General features: G+C 42.8%; 1 protein-coding gene across 2 annotated transcripts in view; it reads left to right on the forward strand.

Annotated features, from left to right (window-relative positions):
- FER1L6 (fer-1 like family member 6) overlaps positions 1 to 16,153 on the forward strand; it is a 164,489-nt gene extending 148,336 nt beyond the window's left edge. For both annotated transcript variants that reach the window (XM_019459903.2, XM_053896193.1), the window contains exons 40-41: positions 11,943 to 12,043; positions 14,189 to 16,153. In XM_019459903.2, coding sequence (XP_019315448.2) covers positions 11,943 to 12,043; positions 14,189 to 14,372 — 285 coding nt within the window. In that variant the 3' untranslated portion in view covers positions 14,373 to 16,153. The remainder of the gene's footprint in view (positions 1 to 11,942; positions 12,044 to 14,188) is intronic.
- The last annotated feature ends 3,012 nt before the right edge of the window (positions 16,154 to 19,165 follow it).

Below are 19,165 nucleotides of genomic sequence, written 5' to 3' on the forward strand. Positions count from 1 at the left end.
TCAAGAGAATGAGGCTGTAGGCAGGCTCATTCTTCCCCCTCTGGCCAAGTACACGTTGAGGGTTTATTGCATGGCCGCTTCTGTACTCTGTTCCAGGCCCCATGGCTTAGCACATTACAGATGTTCAGTCAATGAATTGGTTGATGAATGGGTGAATTCAGAAATAGAGGAAGCATGGCCACTGTGTTCAACCAGCTCAGAGTCTAGCGAGAGGGACGGATGCGTTAACAACCCCATCGTGCATGACGTAGTCAAAGCGTGTATGACCCAGGGAAGGAAAAGAGAGGAGGAAGGGAACCTGATTCTCTTTGAGGATGTCGAGGGTCAAGCAGAGCATCAGTTTTTCAAGAACAAAGGATGATGGCAGGTACTTTCTTGATGAAGAAGAGGGTAGATAACTACTTCAAGTAGAGGAACCAGGAGGGGTGCAACATGGAGGCACCAAGTCTCCCCACATGGAAGGCTACCTGCCCACCAGTCAGAGTTGCCAGAGTGCGGTGTGAGTTTGGGAAATGGGATTGCCAAGTCCCCAAATCCAAATTCGTGTGTTTTGACATAATTGCTGCTTCTATAAAATAATTGACAGTAATTATGTATGCATGATTACATAATGGCAGTCATTTATTCCATTTTTATAGCCCTTTAGAGTTTGCCAAGTATGTTCAGATCCCTTCTGTTATTTCATTTGACCCTAGTTGACTCTCTGTTAGTTTCTGTGTCACTTACTTCTTTCATTTCATGCAACACATATTTATTGAGCATCTATGAAGTGATAGGCCCTGGGAATAAAATATGAGTAATAACAGACATAGCCTCTGCCAGCATGGAGCTTACAGTCCAGCATCAAAGACTGACACACACAAATGCAGTCACTCACAGGCACACCAAGAAAGCAGATACTTAACAAGGACTGGGGAGGAAACAACATGCTGAATTAAAGCATATCCACTGCAGGTATTTGCACTCCCTATGGTGGTTGGAGGCCTTTCCGTGACTGTGAAACTTTTAGGTTGAGGTCTGAAGAAGGAAAAGTAGTAGTTTTCCGTCAGAAAAACACAGAAGGAAATGTGTTACCAAGTAGACACCACAGGCAGAGGCCCTGAGGTGAGAATAAGTTTGGTGAGAGGGAGAAACTAAAATAAAACAAACCAACCCTCCTCCCTCCCCTGACCCCGCCATGAGCAGAGCATGGGGAGGAGTGAGGGTGCAGCAGAGGGGAGACCAGAGCCGGATCATGCAGACCACGGCGCCATATTGAAAAGTTTGGGTTTTATTCTCAGAGCAATGGGAAGCCACAGAATGGTCAGGGAGGTGAGAGGATCTGAATGGCAAAGGAAACACACATCCTCACTGTTTATATGGACAGTGAGTGGGAGAGGGTCACAATTGGAGAAGGAGAAGAAGTAGGCAGAAATGTAGGAAGACAATGATAAAAATGTACCTGAAACATAAACCCGGAGAAGAGACTCTTTGGAGAAGGACAGTTGGGTTACTGTGTCAGATGCCCTTGAATGGTCATATAAAAAGCAGAGAGTTGTCCATTGGATTTAGCAACCTGGAGGTCATGGCGACCTTTTGAAAGGGACCGTTGTAAAGGCTCATAGCAGCACTATTCACAATAGCCCAAGAGTGGAAATGTCCAAAGGTCCCTCAACTCATAAATGGATAAACAAAAGGTGATACAGCCATACAATGGAACATAATTCGGCCATAAAAAGAAAGAAAGTGCTGATACAGCCTCCAACATGGATGGACCTGGAAAACATGCTCAGTGAAAGAAGGCAGTCCCGAAAAACCACATACAATATGATTCCATTTATAGGAAATGTCCAGAATAGGTAACCCATAGAAAGTAGATTGGTGGTTGCCAGGGGCTGAAGGGAAGGGGAATGCAGAGTGGCTGCTAACCGGCACAGATTTCTTTTGGGGGGTGATAAAAATGTTCTGGAATTAGTGCTGATGGCTGTACAGCTTTGTGATTATACTAAGATCTACTTTATTGTGCACTGCAAAAGGGTGAACTGTATGGCATGGGAATTATATCTCAATATTTAAAAAGCAAGACCCGGGTCGCCTGGGTGGCTTAGTTGGTCGAGTGTCTGACTTTGGCTCAGGTCATGATCTCAGGGTTCATGAGTTTGAGCCCCGCATCGGGCTTGCTGCTGCCATTGCAGAACCTGCCTCAGATCCTCTGTCCCCCCCGTCCCACCTTTCCCCTGCTTGCTCTCTCTCTCTCTCAAATATATAAATAAAAGGTGGTGTTGGCAGAATGGTGAGGACTGACACAGGTTAGCACGCAGTGTGGAGCGAGTGGGGATAAGCTAGTGGAGACAGCATGTGTAGACTCTGGAAGCCTTCATAATTCCACCTTCACTCCTACCCTCAAACTGCGCCAGCCACCCTCAGCTACCCTCGTTCCCCAGCCGCTCCCTGTTCGGTCCCATACCCTTGCTCTTGTGTCAGCTGGTGCTTCTGCCTGGAATGCCTTGGCTCCCTTCTTCTCGGGGAAAACTCCTCCTCCTTACGTATTTTGAGACTCCTTTGAGCAGTCACCCCCCCTCTGGGAAGCCTCCACGGTACCCTGGCTGGGAACAGGCTTGCCCGCCTTCATGCTTCCAGAGCTCTGGTCACACAGATTTGCAATTGTCTGTATGTGTCTCGGTTCCTCTGCTGGGAGCAACCTGAGTCCAGAGACTGTGCTTTCTCTTTTTGTTCCTTTTCAGAAGTTTTAGGGTCTAACGTGGTTTCTGGCGCATAGTACATGCTCAGTAAATTTTTACTGAACGAATCAATCAATTCAGAAACAATTACAACACTGACCCAACAATCAAAGAGATTATATGATTTCCTTCTCTTTTTATTCAGCGTACTGAGCACATAGAAAGTGTTCAACAAATCCTCTTGGAGAATAAATACATCAGCACACATTACTTGTAAGGCTAAGTGTCACTGTAGAAACCAGAGGATAATGTGCCAAAGAAACAAGGGAAAAGAGAGGAAGGCTTTAATGGTGGGAGGTTCAGAGGATACAGATAGGTTGTTTGAGGACATACAGAGAATGGATGAAGGGGTGTTTAGGTTGTGAGAGTCTGTTTTTCTAGACTGCATTAAGTATTATGCAGTGGTTAAGACCAAAGATTGTAAAAACAGACAGCTTAGGTGTGAATCCTGTCCTCTCCTAACTAGCTGTGTGACATGAGGCAACTTACTTAATCTCTCTGTGCCTCAGCTTCCATATCTCTAAAGTGGGGATTCATAATATGTACGTATCTCATGGGGTTTTAGCAGATAAATGAGTCCATATACATTAAGTGTTTAGAACCGTGAGAAGAAACGAAGACCTACTGAATGAGAACAGGCTCTTTATTTAGAGCTTTGCTATGACAAGAGTCAGCTACCATCATCCAGGTTTGATGGAGATTCCGAGACAGGGGAGTAGGGAAGCTTTCTGATGGAAAAAAGAGAAGGCTTCAGGTTTGCTCTGTTTGGAGGTTGTTGGCAGGCGGAGTAACTGAAGTGGGGCATCCTATGTGACCGGATAAGGGAGGATATTGAGGGGGGCCCAAAACTAGGGAATCAGCCTCAAACAGGCAACTTGGAGACGGGCACCCACAGAAACTGGGTGGGAGGGGTGCTGTGCCCCTTGATGTGTAATTTTCAAAGAGATGGCTCCCAGGTCTTCGGGAAAGGCAGTTCCTGGGTGTTAAAGACAAAGAGCCTATCTAATATTTAAGAGGATTTATATCCACTTCAAAGAGAGGTGAAAGGGCTTACAATTAGTTTCTACAGTGATGCTCTTAGAAAAAGGAGAGGGAAATCTCTTCCTTTACTTTCCACAGGGAATGGTAAGCCTTTTATTTTTAATTTTTAATTTGGTTTTGTCCTTATACATCCTAAAGGGAAAATGAGAATTGACTTCATCCCCACCCACCCGGAAGCCCGCAATCCCGGGTATAACCCAGCTGCCCCTCATCCTCTCTCTCCCTAAAGGAACCAGTAACCACACTGAGGAAGCTAAACCAGTAGCCCCCTCCCTGTGTGGCAGGGAGCTGGACCAGCTGGGAGTAAAGTGGCGAAATGGAAAACCTCTGTTGGGGTCCACCACGTCCTGAGGTCCTTCTGTCTCCGAGTCTCAGTTCCCACGTCTGTAAAAGGAGTGGGTTGAACTGGGTGCCTGCAAGGTGCCTTTCTAGCATGGACACCCTCTGCTTCCGAACTCCCCCACCCCCCCCCCCTTCCTGAAGGCAGCAGTCAGGAGGTCACCGTTCCATTCCAGTCACCAGCTGCCCAGCAGGGATTTGCTTACAGCCCCTGCCACCTGCCAGGCTTATTTTTAAAGCTGCTTATCTGTACACTCAGGCAGTGTAATTTAGACATTTGGATCACAAAGCTCCTAGTGTGGAATTTGGCTGTCCTTATAGTAAGAAGAACATCTCCAGGTGGGATTTCCAAAGAATGGGTGCCCTTGGGACGAGGGGAATGTGTATTGAACAGGTGCTTCATGAGACACATTGTACTGTTGCATTTTATGTGTTATCCTACTAAAAGCAACCTTTGAAGAAATCACTTCTTTAGAAGATGAAGATCAAGAAGTTTCTTTTACAGGTTAATCCTGTAAATTGACTGCTAAATAGCCCAGCTAAGTCTCAAGAACACCGACAACTAAAACTAAAAGGATCCACATAAAGACAGATACCATATGTTTTCACTCTTATGTGGATCCTGAGAAACTTAACAGAAGACCATGGGGGAGGGGAAGGAAAAAAAAAAAAAAAGAGGTTAGAGAGGGAGGGAGCCAAAACATAAGAGACTCTTAAAAACTAAGAACAAACTGAGGGTTGATGGGGGGTGGGAGGCAGGGGAGAGTGGGTGATGGGCATTGAGGAGGGCACCTGTTGGGATGAGCACTGGGTGTTGTATGGAAACCAATTTGACAATAAATTTCGTATATTGAAAAAAATTAAAAGGGAGGTTTCTGTGTTTCTAGTTTAGCGTGAAAACAATTGTCAGTAGCTACGATAGCCACACGCTCATTCACTAGACGGTAAAGGTTCAACAATGAATAAGACAAATTCCTGGCATCCAGAAGTTCACAGCTTAGCCGAGGAGGTGGTAGACACACAGATCATCTAAATAGTATGTAACCAATTCAGATTCTCTAGGAACAGAGTGGATATTTTCATGTGAAGATTATTTTAAGACAGAGTAGGTAATATGCATTTATAGGAAATTTAAAAGACACAAGAATGTAGAAGGGAAGAAATAGTACCCACATGCACACAACCCAAAGAAAGCTATTGCCAATGGCTTGGTTATTCCCAATTTGTGTGGATTTTCGTCAATATTACATAGTAGTGATCATTCCATATTAAAAATAGTGTCTTTGTGGGGGGCTTGATGTCCTATTGAGCATTCCCCTACATTGTATTATCAGTGTTATTATCAACTCTGTATTCTCAAAATAGAAGTGCTCAAAGTAGTTGAATCTTTGTGTTTTTCTTCAGCATTTATTCATTTAAAAAAAGTTAAGCATGTGGAAACGTTGAAAGAATAGGACAGTGATCGACCATATATCCACCACCTAGATTCAACACTTGTTAATACTTTGCTGTACCGATTTTGTCTATATATGTGAGTATATAGTCTCGCCTTCTCTCCTCTCCGCACACACATGTACTTATTGGCTGAACCATTTGAGAGTAAATTGTAGACATTCCAACACTATACCTTGTTAAAAAAGATACTCAAACAGATAAATATAACGATCTAATTGGCTTTATTAAACAATTCATGAATAGGGTCGCGTCCATCTAACAAGTAGGGGAACTCCCCCAACTTAAAAGGAAGGTTTTTAAAGGCAAAGAGAGGGCATAAAGAAAGGAATTGATTAGCAGGAAATGCATTATTTGGGCAAGGTGCCCTCCTAAGAGGAACCAAAGGGGGTCTATCAATAAATTTCCAGATTGAAATTCCATATTAGCTGATTGAAGGTTAAATTCCTGGGTTGGGGAGGGGACTATAGTGAGGGACATATTAAGTCTTGATTTGTTGACATGGGTCTTAACCTATGGGCCTGTGGTTTTCTTTTTAACCATTCCTGAATACTTCAGCATGCATCGCCTAAGAATATGGTCATTCTTGTCCATAACCACGGTGCCATCATCACATATAAGAAGTTAATAATGATTACCTAATCTGATATCCATACCGTATTCATTTTTCCAGCTATAAGGAGGATACCCTGTTACCCTCAAAATGCATTTTATAGCTCTTTCTTTTTTCAAAACAGATCCAGTCATAATTCATGTGTTGCTTTGGTCTATTTTGCCTTAGAACAGTCTCCCACCATTTTTGTCCCCGTGACATTACCTATTTGATGAAAATAGGCCTGACTTGCCCCGTTGTTTTCTCATGATGAAGCTTATCTTATTCTCTGACCCTACATTTCTTATGAACTAGAAGTTAGGTATAATGGCATTATCAGGTTCAGGTTAAACATTTTTGGTAATACTTAAGACCTGATGCTGTTTATTTCATATTGAATCATGCCAGGAGGCACATGCCCTCAGATGGCCTCACTAGTGGTGATGCTGCGTTTGCTCACTTGGTCACGTTGGTAACCATGAGATCTCTTCATTGTAAAGGTACATTTTCCTCTTTGCAATTAGCAAGTAACCAGTGGGTGACACTTTAGTACTGTGGGAAATTACTGTCCTGCCACCACCTTTCACCCAATGGTGATCTTGATTATTTCATTAGTGTTGCACAATGATTTCTCTAATCCTTCCTTCCTTCTTTACCCATTCCTTCTTTCTTTCCTTCCTTCCTTTCATCCATCCATCCATCCATCTCTATTTACCTATCTGTCTGTCATCTAGTTATCTAGGTATCCACCCACCCAGCCAGCCATCTATCAATATATCCCTATCATCTTTCTATGTGTCTAATTCTATCATTCTTTTTCCATTTATTAGTAAGAATTCTGAGGAGGGCACTTGTTGGGATGAGCGCTGGGTGTTGTATGTAAGCCAATTTGACAATAAATTATATTCATAAAAAAAGAATTCATCTGTTAAGAAGAGCTTTCTCTCAACAAATGGAAATAAATTATAGTCACCACCTCTTCGAGAAAAAAAAAAAGACAGGATAAATGTTTAATTCTCTTCATCAATTACCACATTTTAGAATCAAGGATCGGTTCAAGAAAAACCAAAAAATGAGATTTTTTTTCCCCCTTGCATCTTTTCCCCCTGGTATCACTATGGACTTACGTATTTAAAAATATTTTTTCTAGTTCTGCAAAGGACCTAGAAATGAAATCACCGAGTAGTAAGAAGACTTCTAGCAATTGGATCCTGGTTTCTAAATACCCATCTCTACTGACAGAACCAGGTATCTTTGGCTGACTCCAGGTCTAGGACAGATAGAACACAAGATGAGCCTGGGACGTATCCTTGTGACAAATAGGACAGTTTGAACATCCAACAGAATAATGACTGTGCTTTGCATATTAAGCTTTTTCTGAGTTTTGAATTATTTTCTTAATTTATCTGCCCACAAATGGCATTTCTAGAGTATGATTATTTAAGGTAACATACACACACTTACATGGACATTACATGTATGCATGCATATATGTGTGCATATACATGTATGTATACATGTGTGTGTTCCTCTCCCTAAAGGACTTTGCCACACACATCCCCACCATTAAAGTATGAAAATGCTTTATCTCATACCAGTGAAAGTCGTGGTTTAAAAAAAAAAATGTTTATTTATTTTGAGAAAAAGAGTGCAAGTGGGGTGGGGGAGGGACAGAGAAAGAGGGAGGGAGGGAATCCCAAACAAGCTCCAGGCTCGGCACAGAGCCTGACGTGGGGCTCGATCTCACGACCGTGAGATCATGACCTGAACTGAAATCAAGAGTCTGACCATTAACCCACTGAGCCACCCAGGTGGCCCAAGAGTTGTGCTTTAATAAGCAATCATTATTGGTGAAGAAGGCATGTCTGACCTAAAGGACCCCACCCCTCCCAGGGCATCCACTCTCTGAGCTCGGTGAAGTTTGAAGTCCATAAATAACACACTCAGTACAACCAATCCAGTCTTTTCAGGACCTTTCCTTATCATTTTCTTCCATCCATAGATGTCATTAGGTTAACAGATAGTCTCTCAAGCTGTCCATTTTTTTTCTAGCTCTGATTGAAAATTACATTTGGAGGCTATTATTAGCTTAAGACCTCTCCTTGGTGCTTGGTTGAATGTCAATAATTAAAATAAAACTGGGAACCCTGTGTGTGGAGAGATATGGAATGAGGAGTGGCATTTAGCAGAATATGTCAGTAAACACTTTCTTCCTGCTGCCTGTGTGATATCAGAAAAAATGCTCTGTGACCACTCGAGCAGGGCGGGGAAGTGGGGGCAAGGCTCTTCGTGATAATAACCAATGACTTCTGTGCCTAGGGCAGAATCAATTTCATATTCTCTGCTTCAATTTTCTTTGCATCTTTCCCTCTGTGGGAATCTGGATTTTCTCTGGGTGTTTTCTATGGGGGAGAAGATGTTTCCTGTCAAATTATGTGTTTCCATCCATGAAATAGTGTTGAAGGTAGCAACTATAATTTTTTAAGAGTTTACTATTTACCAGGCACTAGGTTGAACACTCTATACGTGTTATTTCATTCATTTTTCAAAGCAAGTCTGTGGGTAACATCTCAGGACAGTGAGTTGGAAGGCCGTAACTCACCCAAGGGAGCACAGCTAGCAAATGACAGAGCCGAGTGTCAAATGCCGATCTGTCTGTCCCAAATCCTATTTCACTCAGCTTTTACACTATGCTATGCTATGCTACACTGTAATAATCCTTATGCTACCCAAGGTCATCCCTTAGATGGAAGCCAAAAACATGTTACAATGCCTGGGCCACGGCAGTGACAATGGAGCTTCTCTTGAACATTTCAAAAAAAGACACATTTATTCAGTGTTATAAATAGCTTGTTTCTTTTCTTCCACAAAAAAGGGACTCTTGGACACATTAAATAGCAGAGGATACGATTTGGTGTCATAGCACCTTGGTGCACATCCTGGCTTTGTAACACAAGTTAGCAAACATCGTCTTGGTTTCCTCAGCTATAGAATGGGAATAAAAATGTTGTCTACTTTGCCAGTTGTCAGAAGGTTTAAATGGAATAATGTACATGTGAAGCACCATGCAAGTTATACAGCACAGTGGCTGGCCTGATTATTAAACAGTGCACAACGAAGAGGCAGCTGTGACCCTCTTACCCTCTTACTCTGGTCCTAACTTATCCACGGTTGACTTTTGTCCTCTCTACCAAAATTCTGGAGCCCAGCAATTGGCTAGCAACTCTTAAGCTGACTCTCAAATATAGAGGATTTGGATGAGGTTCCTAGCATATAAATATAATGCTCAGTAGAGCTTATTAGGTCACCTCTGAAAGACCTCTGGAAATAAGCCCTTTCTGCGTATTGGAAACCTCTCTGCCATGAGTGGTAGGCTGGCCTCTTAGGTTTCTTCCAGCCGTCAAGCCTTGCAGGGGCTCCTGTCTTTCATGAAAACTAGAATTTGCATTAAAGCACATCTGGCCATTTGACAGGTATGGAATCTGAGGCCCAAGAAGACAAATGCCTTTAAGTGACAATTGTGAAGCCATGAGCCAATCATCTTATGTTAGAGTTAGGAAAGTCCTTGTAAAACTTTGAGTCCAATTATCGGGCAAATCCATGAAGAAGGTGGGAGGCAGCCTGCTCTCATGAAAAGAACATGAGGTTTGGCATCATACAGACCTCGGTTCAAGTTCCAGTTGGTTGGCTTATTGCCTGTGTGACTTTGGGAAAGTCATTTGATCTCCATTGCTTCATTTCTCCATCGATAAAAAGGAGACCTACTTTGCTTGTTGCTGAGATGGGTTGATGGATCAATTGAAAGGACGTAGGCAAAGTGGGCATCCAATAAAGCATTGCAATCACAGTTAGAGTTATAGTATTATCACTCTACTGTTGATACAGGCAGAGTGGTGTGGGGTGACTAGAATGGACAGAAGCTTTATATTCCTTCTTCCTTGGTTTGCAAATGTTTCCTGAGTAGCTATGTGTGCAAGTCATTACGTATGGGGGTCAAGGTATGTCAACAGAAATGAGAGACTACATATACACATACTTTTAAGGAAAATTTCCGGATCATAGGACATGTAATGTGGTCTGAGTTGGGCCAGGGTTGTAGTCTAAAGAATGGATGAGACCACCTAGATTTGAACTCATGACTTCACTTGTAATAAGCCCATTGCATTTCTTGACTAATTCAGACATCCATGCCACTGCCTCTTCTCTGGGTTATCTTCTCTGGCTTCAACCCCACCCCAGATACAGTACTCCTCTCTAATTTCTCCCATGATTACATTTTTGTGGTTGCCAGCAACCATCCTGCTTGTTAAGGAGTCCTGATATTTTGGGGGTGAATAGGTAAGTTAACATAGGCCCATTGGTTCATCAGAACCTTAAATATTTTTACTGGGATAGGAAATCAGGTTATGCCCCATCCATATGTAATTCCAAAAGACAAACTTTAATGACAAGCGTGGGTCTAAAATACTTCCATGATGTTCCAGTCCCCTACCAATTCTGTGTCCCTCCTATTACCTTGAATTTCAATCCACAAAACCGAAGGAGAAGAGATAAGTTCTCCTTCACCAAGAACAGGAGCTCCAGGAGATCAAGGATCCTATTTTTCTTTAAAAAAATTTTTTTAGCTTATTTGTTTTTTGACAGAGAGAGAGCAAGGGAGGGTAGAGAGAGAGGGAGAGAGAGAATTTCAAGCAGGTTCTGCACTGTCAGCACAGAGCCCAACACAGGGCTCAAACTCACGAATCATGAGATCATGACCTAAGCCAAAATCAAGAGTCGGATGCTTAGCTGACTGAGCCACCCAGGGGCCCCAAGGATCCTGTTTTTCTTAATCATTAAGTTCCCATTGTCTAGAACAGTGCCTGACATTCAGGGGGTTCCCAAAAGTAGTGAATGACTGAATGAACAAGAAAGAATGGCCCTTCCCTTTTGCAGTGGTCCTGTCTCACCCTTTGATAACCCAAGACTTAGATCAGTGCCAGTAACTGGCACAGCACTCTGAAGAAGGACATGACAATTTTCAAACCAGAAGGGCTGATTCTTACTGAAGGAGAAGGAAAGAGGAAGTGCAAGAATAGAAGGATAATTCTGGAACAATTTGTGGAGACAACAGAAACAATGAAGGATGACAGAAAGCCATTTGGCAAATGTAGGGCCACACCCACCAATTTCCTCTGGAGAGCTGACAGAGAAGAAAGATTGTAGCAGATTCAAAAGGGTTCTGTCACTTAAGTAATTAGTCCCCTTTCTAATTGCTACTGGGTTTTTCTTAAGTTTATTTTTTGAGAGAGACAGAAACAGCGTGAGTGGGTGAGGGGCAGAGAGAGAGGGAGAGAGCGAGAGAATCTCAAGCAAGCTCCATGCTGTCAGCGCTGAGCCCGACACGGGGCTTGAACTCACGAAACTGAGATCATGACCTGAGCTGAAACCAAGAGTCAGATGCTTAACCAGTGGAGCCACCCAGGCATCCCTAATTGCTACTGGGTTTCTATAGTCAGATATTGATTGAACGATTACAAATGAAATAGCACGTTCAACCAAGTATATATGTGTCTTATGTGTACAGGTGGGACCTCTCCCTTCACAAAACTCAACAGCATCATCATTTCAGAGCTTTCACTGTTCATCATAAAAATAGCTTCTCCCAGAACCAGAAAGGTAACAATTTTTCTCAAACTAAGGCAGCAGGATAGTCAAAATACTCCCTGGCATTCTCCCACACTGTACACTTCTAGAAGGTTGGCATTGCTCCCAGCAGCTCTTTGTGACTAGAAACTGAAACTTTTGTCTTTGTGCAGGGCAAGGTTGAAGCAGAGTTCCACCTAGTTACGGCAGAAGAAGCTGAGAAAAATCCTGTCGGAAAAGCCCGGAAGGAGCCAGAGCCCCTGGCCAAGCCCAAGTGAGTGGGGTCCTGTGTAAGAGCATCAGAAATGGGAAAGGCCCTTTGCAGTCCCCATAGCCGAGGGTGGGGCAATTCTCTAGAGGGTCCCTCTGGCAGGACTGAGCCTCAAGAAGGCAGCTAATCCACGTAGGTTTTTGTTGCGATAATTGAGAAATACTCTAACAACAATACAGGCTGTTTGGAAAATGGAGAGGGTGCCTTTCTGTAATAATGGATAAGCGTTTCTAGAATAATTTCGTATATTTTTTCTACTCTTTTTTATGTGAATATGAATTCTACATGTATTTTTTTCTACTTGTTCTCAAGTTACACATACACAATTGTCCTAATGTTTCATTTATCCTTGCTGCAAAGTTTTGCTTTGTTGCCATAGTGGTCATGATTAGGATTTTTTAATACCTATGGAATACTCTATAGATTTGATGCCCATAACTGACTTGGTTACCACCCCATAATTGGATAAATTTACTTCTTTCTTTTTCCATTATTGTAATATGATGAAAATATTTCCCTTTTATAAGTTACTACTTTAAAATGAATTCCCAAAAGTAGAATTACTAGAAGAAAGGGTTACCCTATTCAATTTAATCCGTGGTTACATATCAATTAAAAAGTAAATACACACACACACACACACACAGTAAATATAGGGGCATCTGGGTAGCTCAGTCGGTTGAGCATCCAGCTTCAGCTCAGGTTATTATCTCATGGTTTGTGAGTTCAAACCCTGCATTGGGCTCGTTGTTGTCAGCACAGAGCCTGCTTCGGATCCTCTGTCCCCCTTTCTCACTGCCCCTCCCCTGCTCAAGTGCTCTCTCTCAAAAATAAAATTAAACAAAAAAACATTAAAAAATTTTTGTATTTAAAAAAAATTTTTTTTAATGTTTATTGTTGAGAGACAGAGAGACACAGAGCATGAGCAGGGGAGGGGTAGAGAGAGGGGGAGACATAGAATCTGAAGTAGGCTCCAGGCTCTGAGCTGTCAGCACAGAGCCCGACGCAGGGCTTGAACTCACAAACTGTGAGATCATGACCTCAGCTGAAGTCGGTCTCTTAACCAACTGAGTCACCCAGGTGCCCCTCAAATTTTTTTTAAAGTAAATATATGGGGTGCCTGGGTGACTCAGTTAAACATCCAACTCTTGATTTTGGCTCAGGTCATGATCCCAGGATTGTGGGATGGAGCCCCGTATTGGGTTCCATGCTGAATGTGGAGCCTCCTTAAGATTCTCTCTCTCTCTCTCTCTCTCTCTCTCTCTCTCTCTCTCTCTCTCCCCCCCCCCCCCACTCTTCTCCCCCACTCGCACATGCTCTCTCTCTCTCTGTGTCTAAAAATTTTTTAAAAACACTGAATACATGTTGGGGCACCTGGCTGGCTCAATCAGTACAGCATCTGACCCTTGATCTCAGGGTCATGAGTTCAAGCCCCACGTCGGGTGTGGAGCCCACTTTAAAAAGTAAACATATGTAGATATGAAATACGTATACAAAATACTCTTTCAAGTTGTATTTTCCCTACCCTTCCTGAGACCCCAAGCATCCGAAGACAAGTGGTCCCTTCTCTGTCCCTACTTTTGATCTATCATAGTGTTAGAAACATAATGAGTACTTATTCATTAATTCAAAATTATTTGTTGAGCTCCTACAATGTATACCTACTAAAAAAACACTTTGAAGAATACTGAAGAAATGTAAGACCTAAGCTCTGTCTTCTAAGAGCTTCCAATCTGTTTAGGGAGATTCTGTTCTGTTTAGAACAGAAGACCGGTATGCTAGGTTCAAAAAGGAGCTACGTCGAGTGATAGATGAGATAGGGATTTGGAAGGAGGGGGATCTTCAGGGACCAAAGTGGTCAAGGAGGGCCTCTTGGGAGAGGTAGGGCTTGAACTGGTCAGGGTTGGACAGACGGAGGGTAGTCAGACTCTTCCCTCCTCCAGACCAAGCTCTGAAATGATGCAGGAATCATTATCACCCAGAATGTTGGATTGCTCCTGCTTCAAGGCAACATGGACTTCTCCCGTTCCCAGGCATCTCCTTGTGGGCCTCTAGAAAGTGAGAGTCAGAAATACTTCCCGAGGTCTGGAGAATCCTCTGTGTTGACGTCATGGCCTCTTTCCTGATTTTCTCTTGCTTCCCTTGCAGCCGCCCAAACACCTCCTTCTCCTGGTTTGTGAGCCCCTTCAAGTGCCTGTACCACCTCATCTGGAAGAATTACAAAAAGTACATCATCATCGGTTTCATTCTGATTGTCCTCATCATCTTCCTGGTCCTCTTCATTTATACCTTGCCCGGAGCCATCAGCCGAAGGATCGTCGTGGGCTCCTAGAGAATCTTGGAGGACCCAGACCCTCCCATTCTACTTACTCTCTCTTCTTCCTCATTTCTAAATGTGTGAGAGCATGTGCTCTGTGCAGGCACCCATGCTGGGTGCTGAAGGAATGAACCCAAAGGCCCAAGAACCAGTCCCTCTTTCTAAGCACAGATCAGCCCTTCTTGGAGAACATGGGAAAGGAGCCCCTCCTCCCTGCCTCAACCCCTGCCACCACCTTTTAAACTCACGAGCCTTAAGCCATGTTTCCACCCATGGGCAGCATGAAATTATGACTCCTTTGCCTCAGAGTAATCAATGGTGACCTCAAATTGACTTAGGTGAATGTTTTTTATGCAATTGGTTTTATTCTGAGAGATCTGATTCTGGGTCTGAGATTTATTGAAATTCCTTTTTTTTTTTTAAATAAAATTTTTACAGCAAATAAACTGAAAACATTTTAGCAAATTACTAGACCTTTAACCCGTCCCATATATCTTAACCTCGTTTAATCCTTATAGTTTATAGAACACATTCACTTACTCAGGCCATGAAACTGGCTTGGAGAAAACTTTGTATCACCTAAAATACTTTGTTACTGAAGTTCCCATCTAGAGATGAGGTGTTGCTGGTTTTCCATCAAAGTCAACACTGAAAAGAATATTTTCAATAGTAATGAGTTCTCGAGAAACCCATTTGGATTTATGCTCTATGGCGATTTCCAAGTGGGGAATTTTATGAATATGAAATATAATTTTGTGTGAGTATGCATTGGGGGAGGGGAGTGGCCCTCCACGATAGCAGTAGAAATTCTCTTTAGCCAGATATCTAAGTGCCACCAAATGTGATATTCCCAAAGACCATGATATGAATGACCATCCTGGGCACAATTTAGCACTTAGTCTAACCACCATATGTAGTAGGTACCATTATGCCACTCAAGCACAAATTAATTTCAAAAGCAGTCCCAGAAATTAATATCCTACACACTCGTCAGATGGAGCCAAGTTTTTTGAAAGGAAACGTCTGATTTTTCGAAGTACACCATGTAGATCTGCTACCCCCTGTAAAGCAGTGGAAGTGAGGGGCTGGTGTTCTCAGTTAAAATAAGGAAACAAAGGGATTGGAGTGTTTGGCCTCGTATGCAAATACATATGGCAGCCATTTCTTCTTGTGAACCTGAGGGGCCATTTGGCAGTATTGAAGAGGCTGGATTGGGGTTCCTGCTCCACACCATAACCACCAGGGCTACTGTTTTCTTCAGATAGTCATGCACCTGTGTCACTCTTATAAAATGTAGGATATTAACTGCCACATGGAAAGTCGTTCTAGAATGTTCCTGGTTGGTCAAAATAAGATTGAAGCATATTCTGCATGATTTTAGACTTAGTGTCGTTCATTAAATTCTGGCCCTAGGTGCTCACTGTCTGGTAACTAAAATGCCCTATTTTCCTGAAGGGATGAAAAATAGAGCATTTATGGCACCGGCAGCATTTCCTAGAACATGCTTATTCTTACTATGGAATAACACAGGCACCAGCAACGGTGTAGTCAAAAATACTTGATGGCATGGAATGTATACACTGAGTACATTGTAAGTAAAAAAATATGTAAGTTACAAACCCACGTACAGCATGATATAAAAAGAAAATATGAAAACAGGCATAGATAAAGCCTGGGGGAATATGCCAAAATGTTAACAGTGATTAGGCAGCGGTATCTTCCTAAAACTTCTAAAATAAGTATGCATTATTTTTAATATGAAAATTTTAATAAATATAGATTTAAATGTGGCCATTTAAAAATAGTTGTTGAGTGTCTTTTGTGTGCTGGGCAGTGGGGATGTGGTAGAAATAAGACAGACCTAGCCCCTTCTCCGTGGATCTTACATTCCAGTACCTCAAGATATGGTTTTATCTTCAAATTATGGGGCATCCAATAAACACTGAGTAAGGAATGTGCTTCACGGATGAGGTTCAAGAAGAAGGACAACATACAGCTGCGGTGTTGTTTGAAAGGAAAAGAACACCATTATTTTAGGACAGAACTAGAAATAACGTATGATACTTTCTGCTGGATTCTGGGCAGTAAAATGATAAGTCAGCTTTTGACAAAGTAATGCACATCGTTCAAACACACACACACACACACACACACACGCTAAAAATTGAAAATCCTTCAAAGTTAAATAGAGTTCATCAACTTTGCTTTGATGCCCAAAGATGTCTGAATGCTGAAAAGCCTTTAGCAGAAGTATTTGAAACACTTGCAGATCAGATGGCATCATAAGAAATGCGTGAGAAGTGGCAGGCAAGGATAATTTTGGAGTCGGCTGTGTCTGGTGCTCTATACATAGGTTATCACTTATAGCCCGTCCTGTCCTGTGTGTAAAAAAACAAATAAAATATAATGTTCGAGGCCTAATTTTGCGGCCCTGGACCTAAAGATATTACCGTTTAAAAATAAAAATTAACAGGGAAAAAAACCCATTTCCCAAGAAGTTGCCCTGAGTCCCTATTTACGTTCTCAAAAAAGATGAAATGTATTCATTTGACAGATCAGAGTTTTTCAGCTTAAGTCCATTTCAGAGCAGTTTTATTTGTGTGTTTGTGTTTTCTTTTTTACAACATGTGAATCCTTTCCCCCAACCAAGCAAAACGAGATCGATACCAGCAACACCACCACCAAACAACGCACAGGATAAGATCTCCAATTCTGTGTCCCCAGTAGTTGAAACGTGTGGTACCTTCCTTGCTCTTTCCCTTAAAACACACGGAAGTGGGAAATTACAGGACTGACTTCACAGCTGGGGCCGGTTGGTGTTTATTCATGCAAAAGGTAACTATTGAGCTCCGTCCTCGCTCCTGATGCTATGATCAAAACTGGGCATGCAAAAGTACACAATCATATAAAGTAAGTCTCTGCTCTTGAGGACCACAGAATTTGATGGAGAGAAGACATTAATCAAATAGTCGCACGCATGGATAATCACAGACTGAAGGACTGACCGGGGCAAAATAATTGGGAATGGAAAGACGCAGATCTCACTGAACTAAAATCCAGGTGATGGCAGACCTGCCTTCCGTCCTGGAGGCTCTAGGGGACCATCTGTCTCCTTGCCTTTTCCAGCTTCTAGAGGCTGCCTGCATTCCTTGGCTCGTGGCTCCTTCCTGCACCTTCAAATCACTGATGTAACACCTCTCTGTGCCTTTCTCCCGTACTCACGTCCCCCTCTGACTATAGCTGGATAAGTTCTTGCTTTTAAGAATGCATGTGATTACATTGGACTCACCCAAGTAATCAGGGAAATCTCCCCATCTCAAGGCTTAAGGTCCTTAGTCACATCTGCAAAGACCCTTTCACCTTGTAAAGTAACAGTCACAGATTCTGGGGATGAGGACTTGGACTGTGTTTTGGGAGGAGTTCTTATTTTGTTTACCACATGGAGCATCACACAGGCATTGTGATGCATTCGAATTTGGAAGTTATTTCAGCAGAGGCTGGAGAGTCAGAATGATTATGGTGCATGAAAGAAGGAGGCTCCGGAGACGCTTTCTCTCTTAATAAGATGTTTCCATTTGTCGTTCAGCCTCTCAAGTGACAATTGTCTCAGGAAAAAGGAACAACTGCTTCCCGACTCATTAAAATCCTCTCAAGCACAGTGGATGAGGCACCTTCGGAGCTGGGAGGGGAAGGACTCGAATTTCCGCCCCCACCCCTGCCCCAGGAGTTTCCAGACCAGCCTGGAAAGTTCAGCTTTTCTTTAATGCAGCAGCACCTCCTCACATGTCAAGAGCTAACACGTGTCTCTACTCTCCCTCATTTACGAAGGGCCATTTGAGAAAAGAGCACTCTCGTTTCTTCTGAGTTTACCGGGAGAAAGAAAATGGGCTTTGGAGGCTGAGATAATTGTGTGGAAACCAGAGCACAGGCTGTGTGACCTTGGGCAAGTTACTCAACACTCCGAATCTGATACATAAAATGCAGACAATGTCTATCTTGTAGGATTGTGGGAGTTTGGGCATGTGGGGTGGGGGGTGGGGTGGTTCTCTACTGTGGATGGAAGTGGAAAAACACTTTTTACCTGTTGTCTTCCATATCATAGTATCCAAACGAATGATCGAATGATCGCTATTTAAGTAACAGACAACTAATGTTTGCTGAGTGCTATTACAGTTTACAAAGTGATGCATGTATTTTCTCACTCATTCTCCCAAAGGTCCCATTGCATAGACAAGGAGACAGCTCCTGGGGTTTCCAAGATTACCAAGCTCATGTGTAGCAGATCTAAACTCCAAGCCCACACCTCTCCCTCCTGCCCCCCTGCTCTGTGCTCTCCAAGAGGCTGCGTGATGATTGGTGTAAGTGGGTGAGGCTGCCTCCAGTCAGAACACTCCTCAATGACTTTTTACGGTTCATCCATGCCTGGGGGGTTCAGCCACAATCCCTGAAATATTTCAAGTGTGTTCAATGCAGCATCACGGATGCATGTTGGAGCCGTTTTTTTACTTGAACCGCTGCGTTTGATGGTAAGGGAATGTAAACGCATCTTTCATTCATGCTACCGCAGATCTTTTCCACCTTCTTTTCTCGTTTTGCCACTTCTGGTAGTGAGAAACCCCAATGCAGAAAACAATGCAGACACTTAACTGAGCTCTTTACAGGCATTGATCTTAGATTTGGAAGTTAAGGATGTGAAGAAACAGACATGGTAGAAGGAACTTAATCATACCAGAAACTGCTAGCTGCATACCAAATATCATTTTCTCCTTCTTTCTTGGTAACAGAAGGCCAGCTGTACTGGGGCAGCA

This window comes from Panthera pardus, unplaced genomic scaffold (assembly GCF_024362965.1).
Source record: "Panthera pardus isolate Hobbes unplaced genomic scaffold, ASM2436296v1 HiC_scaffold_7, whole genome shotgun sequence".
Taxonomy (NCBI): Eukaryota; Metazoa; Chordata; class Mammalia; order Carnivora; family Felidae; genus Panthera; species Panthera pardus.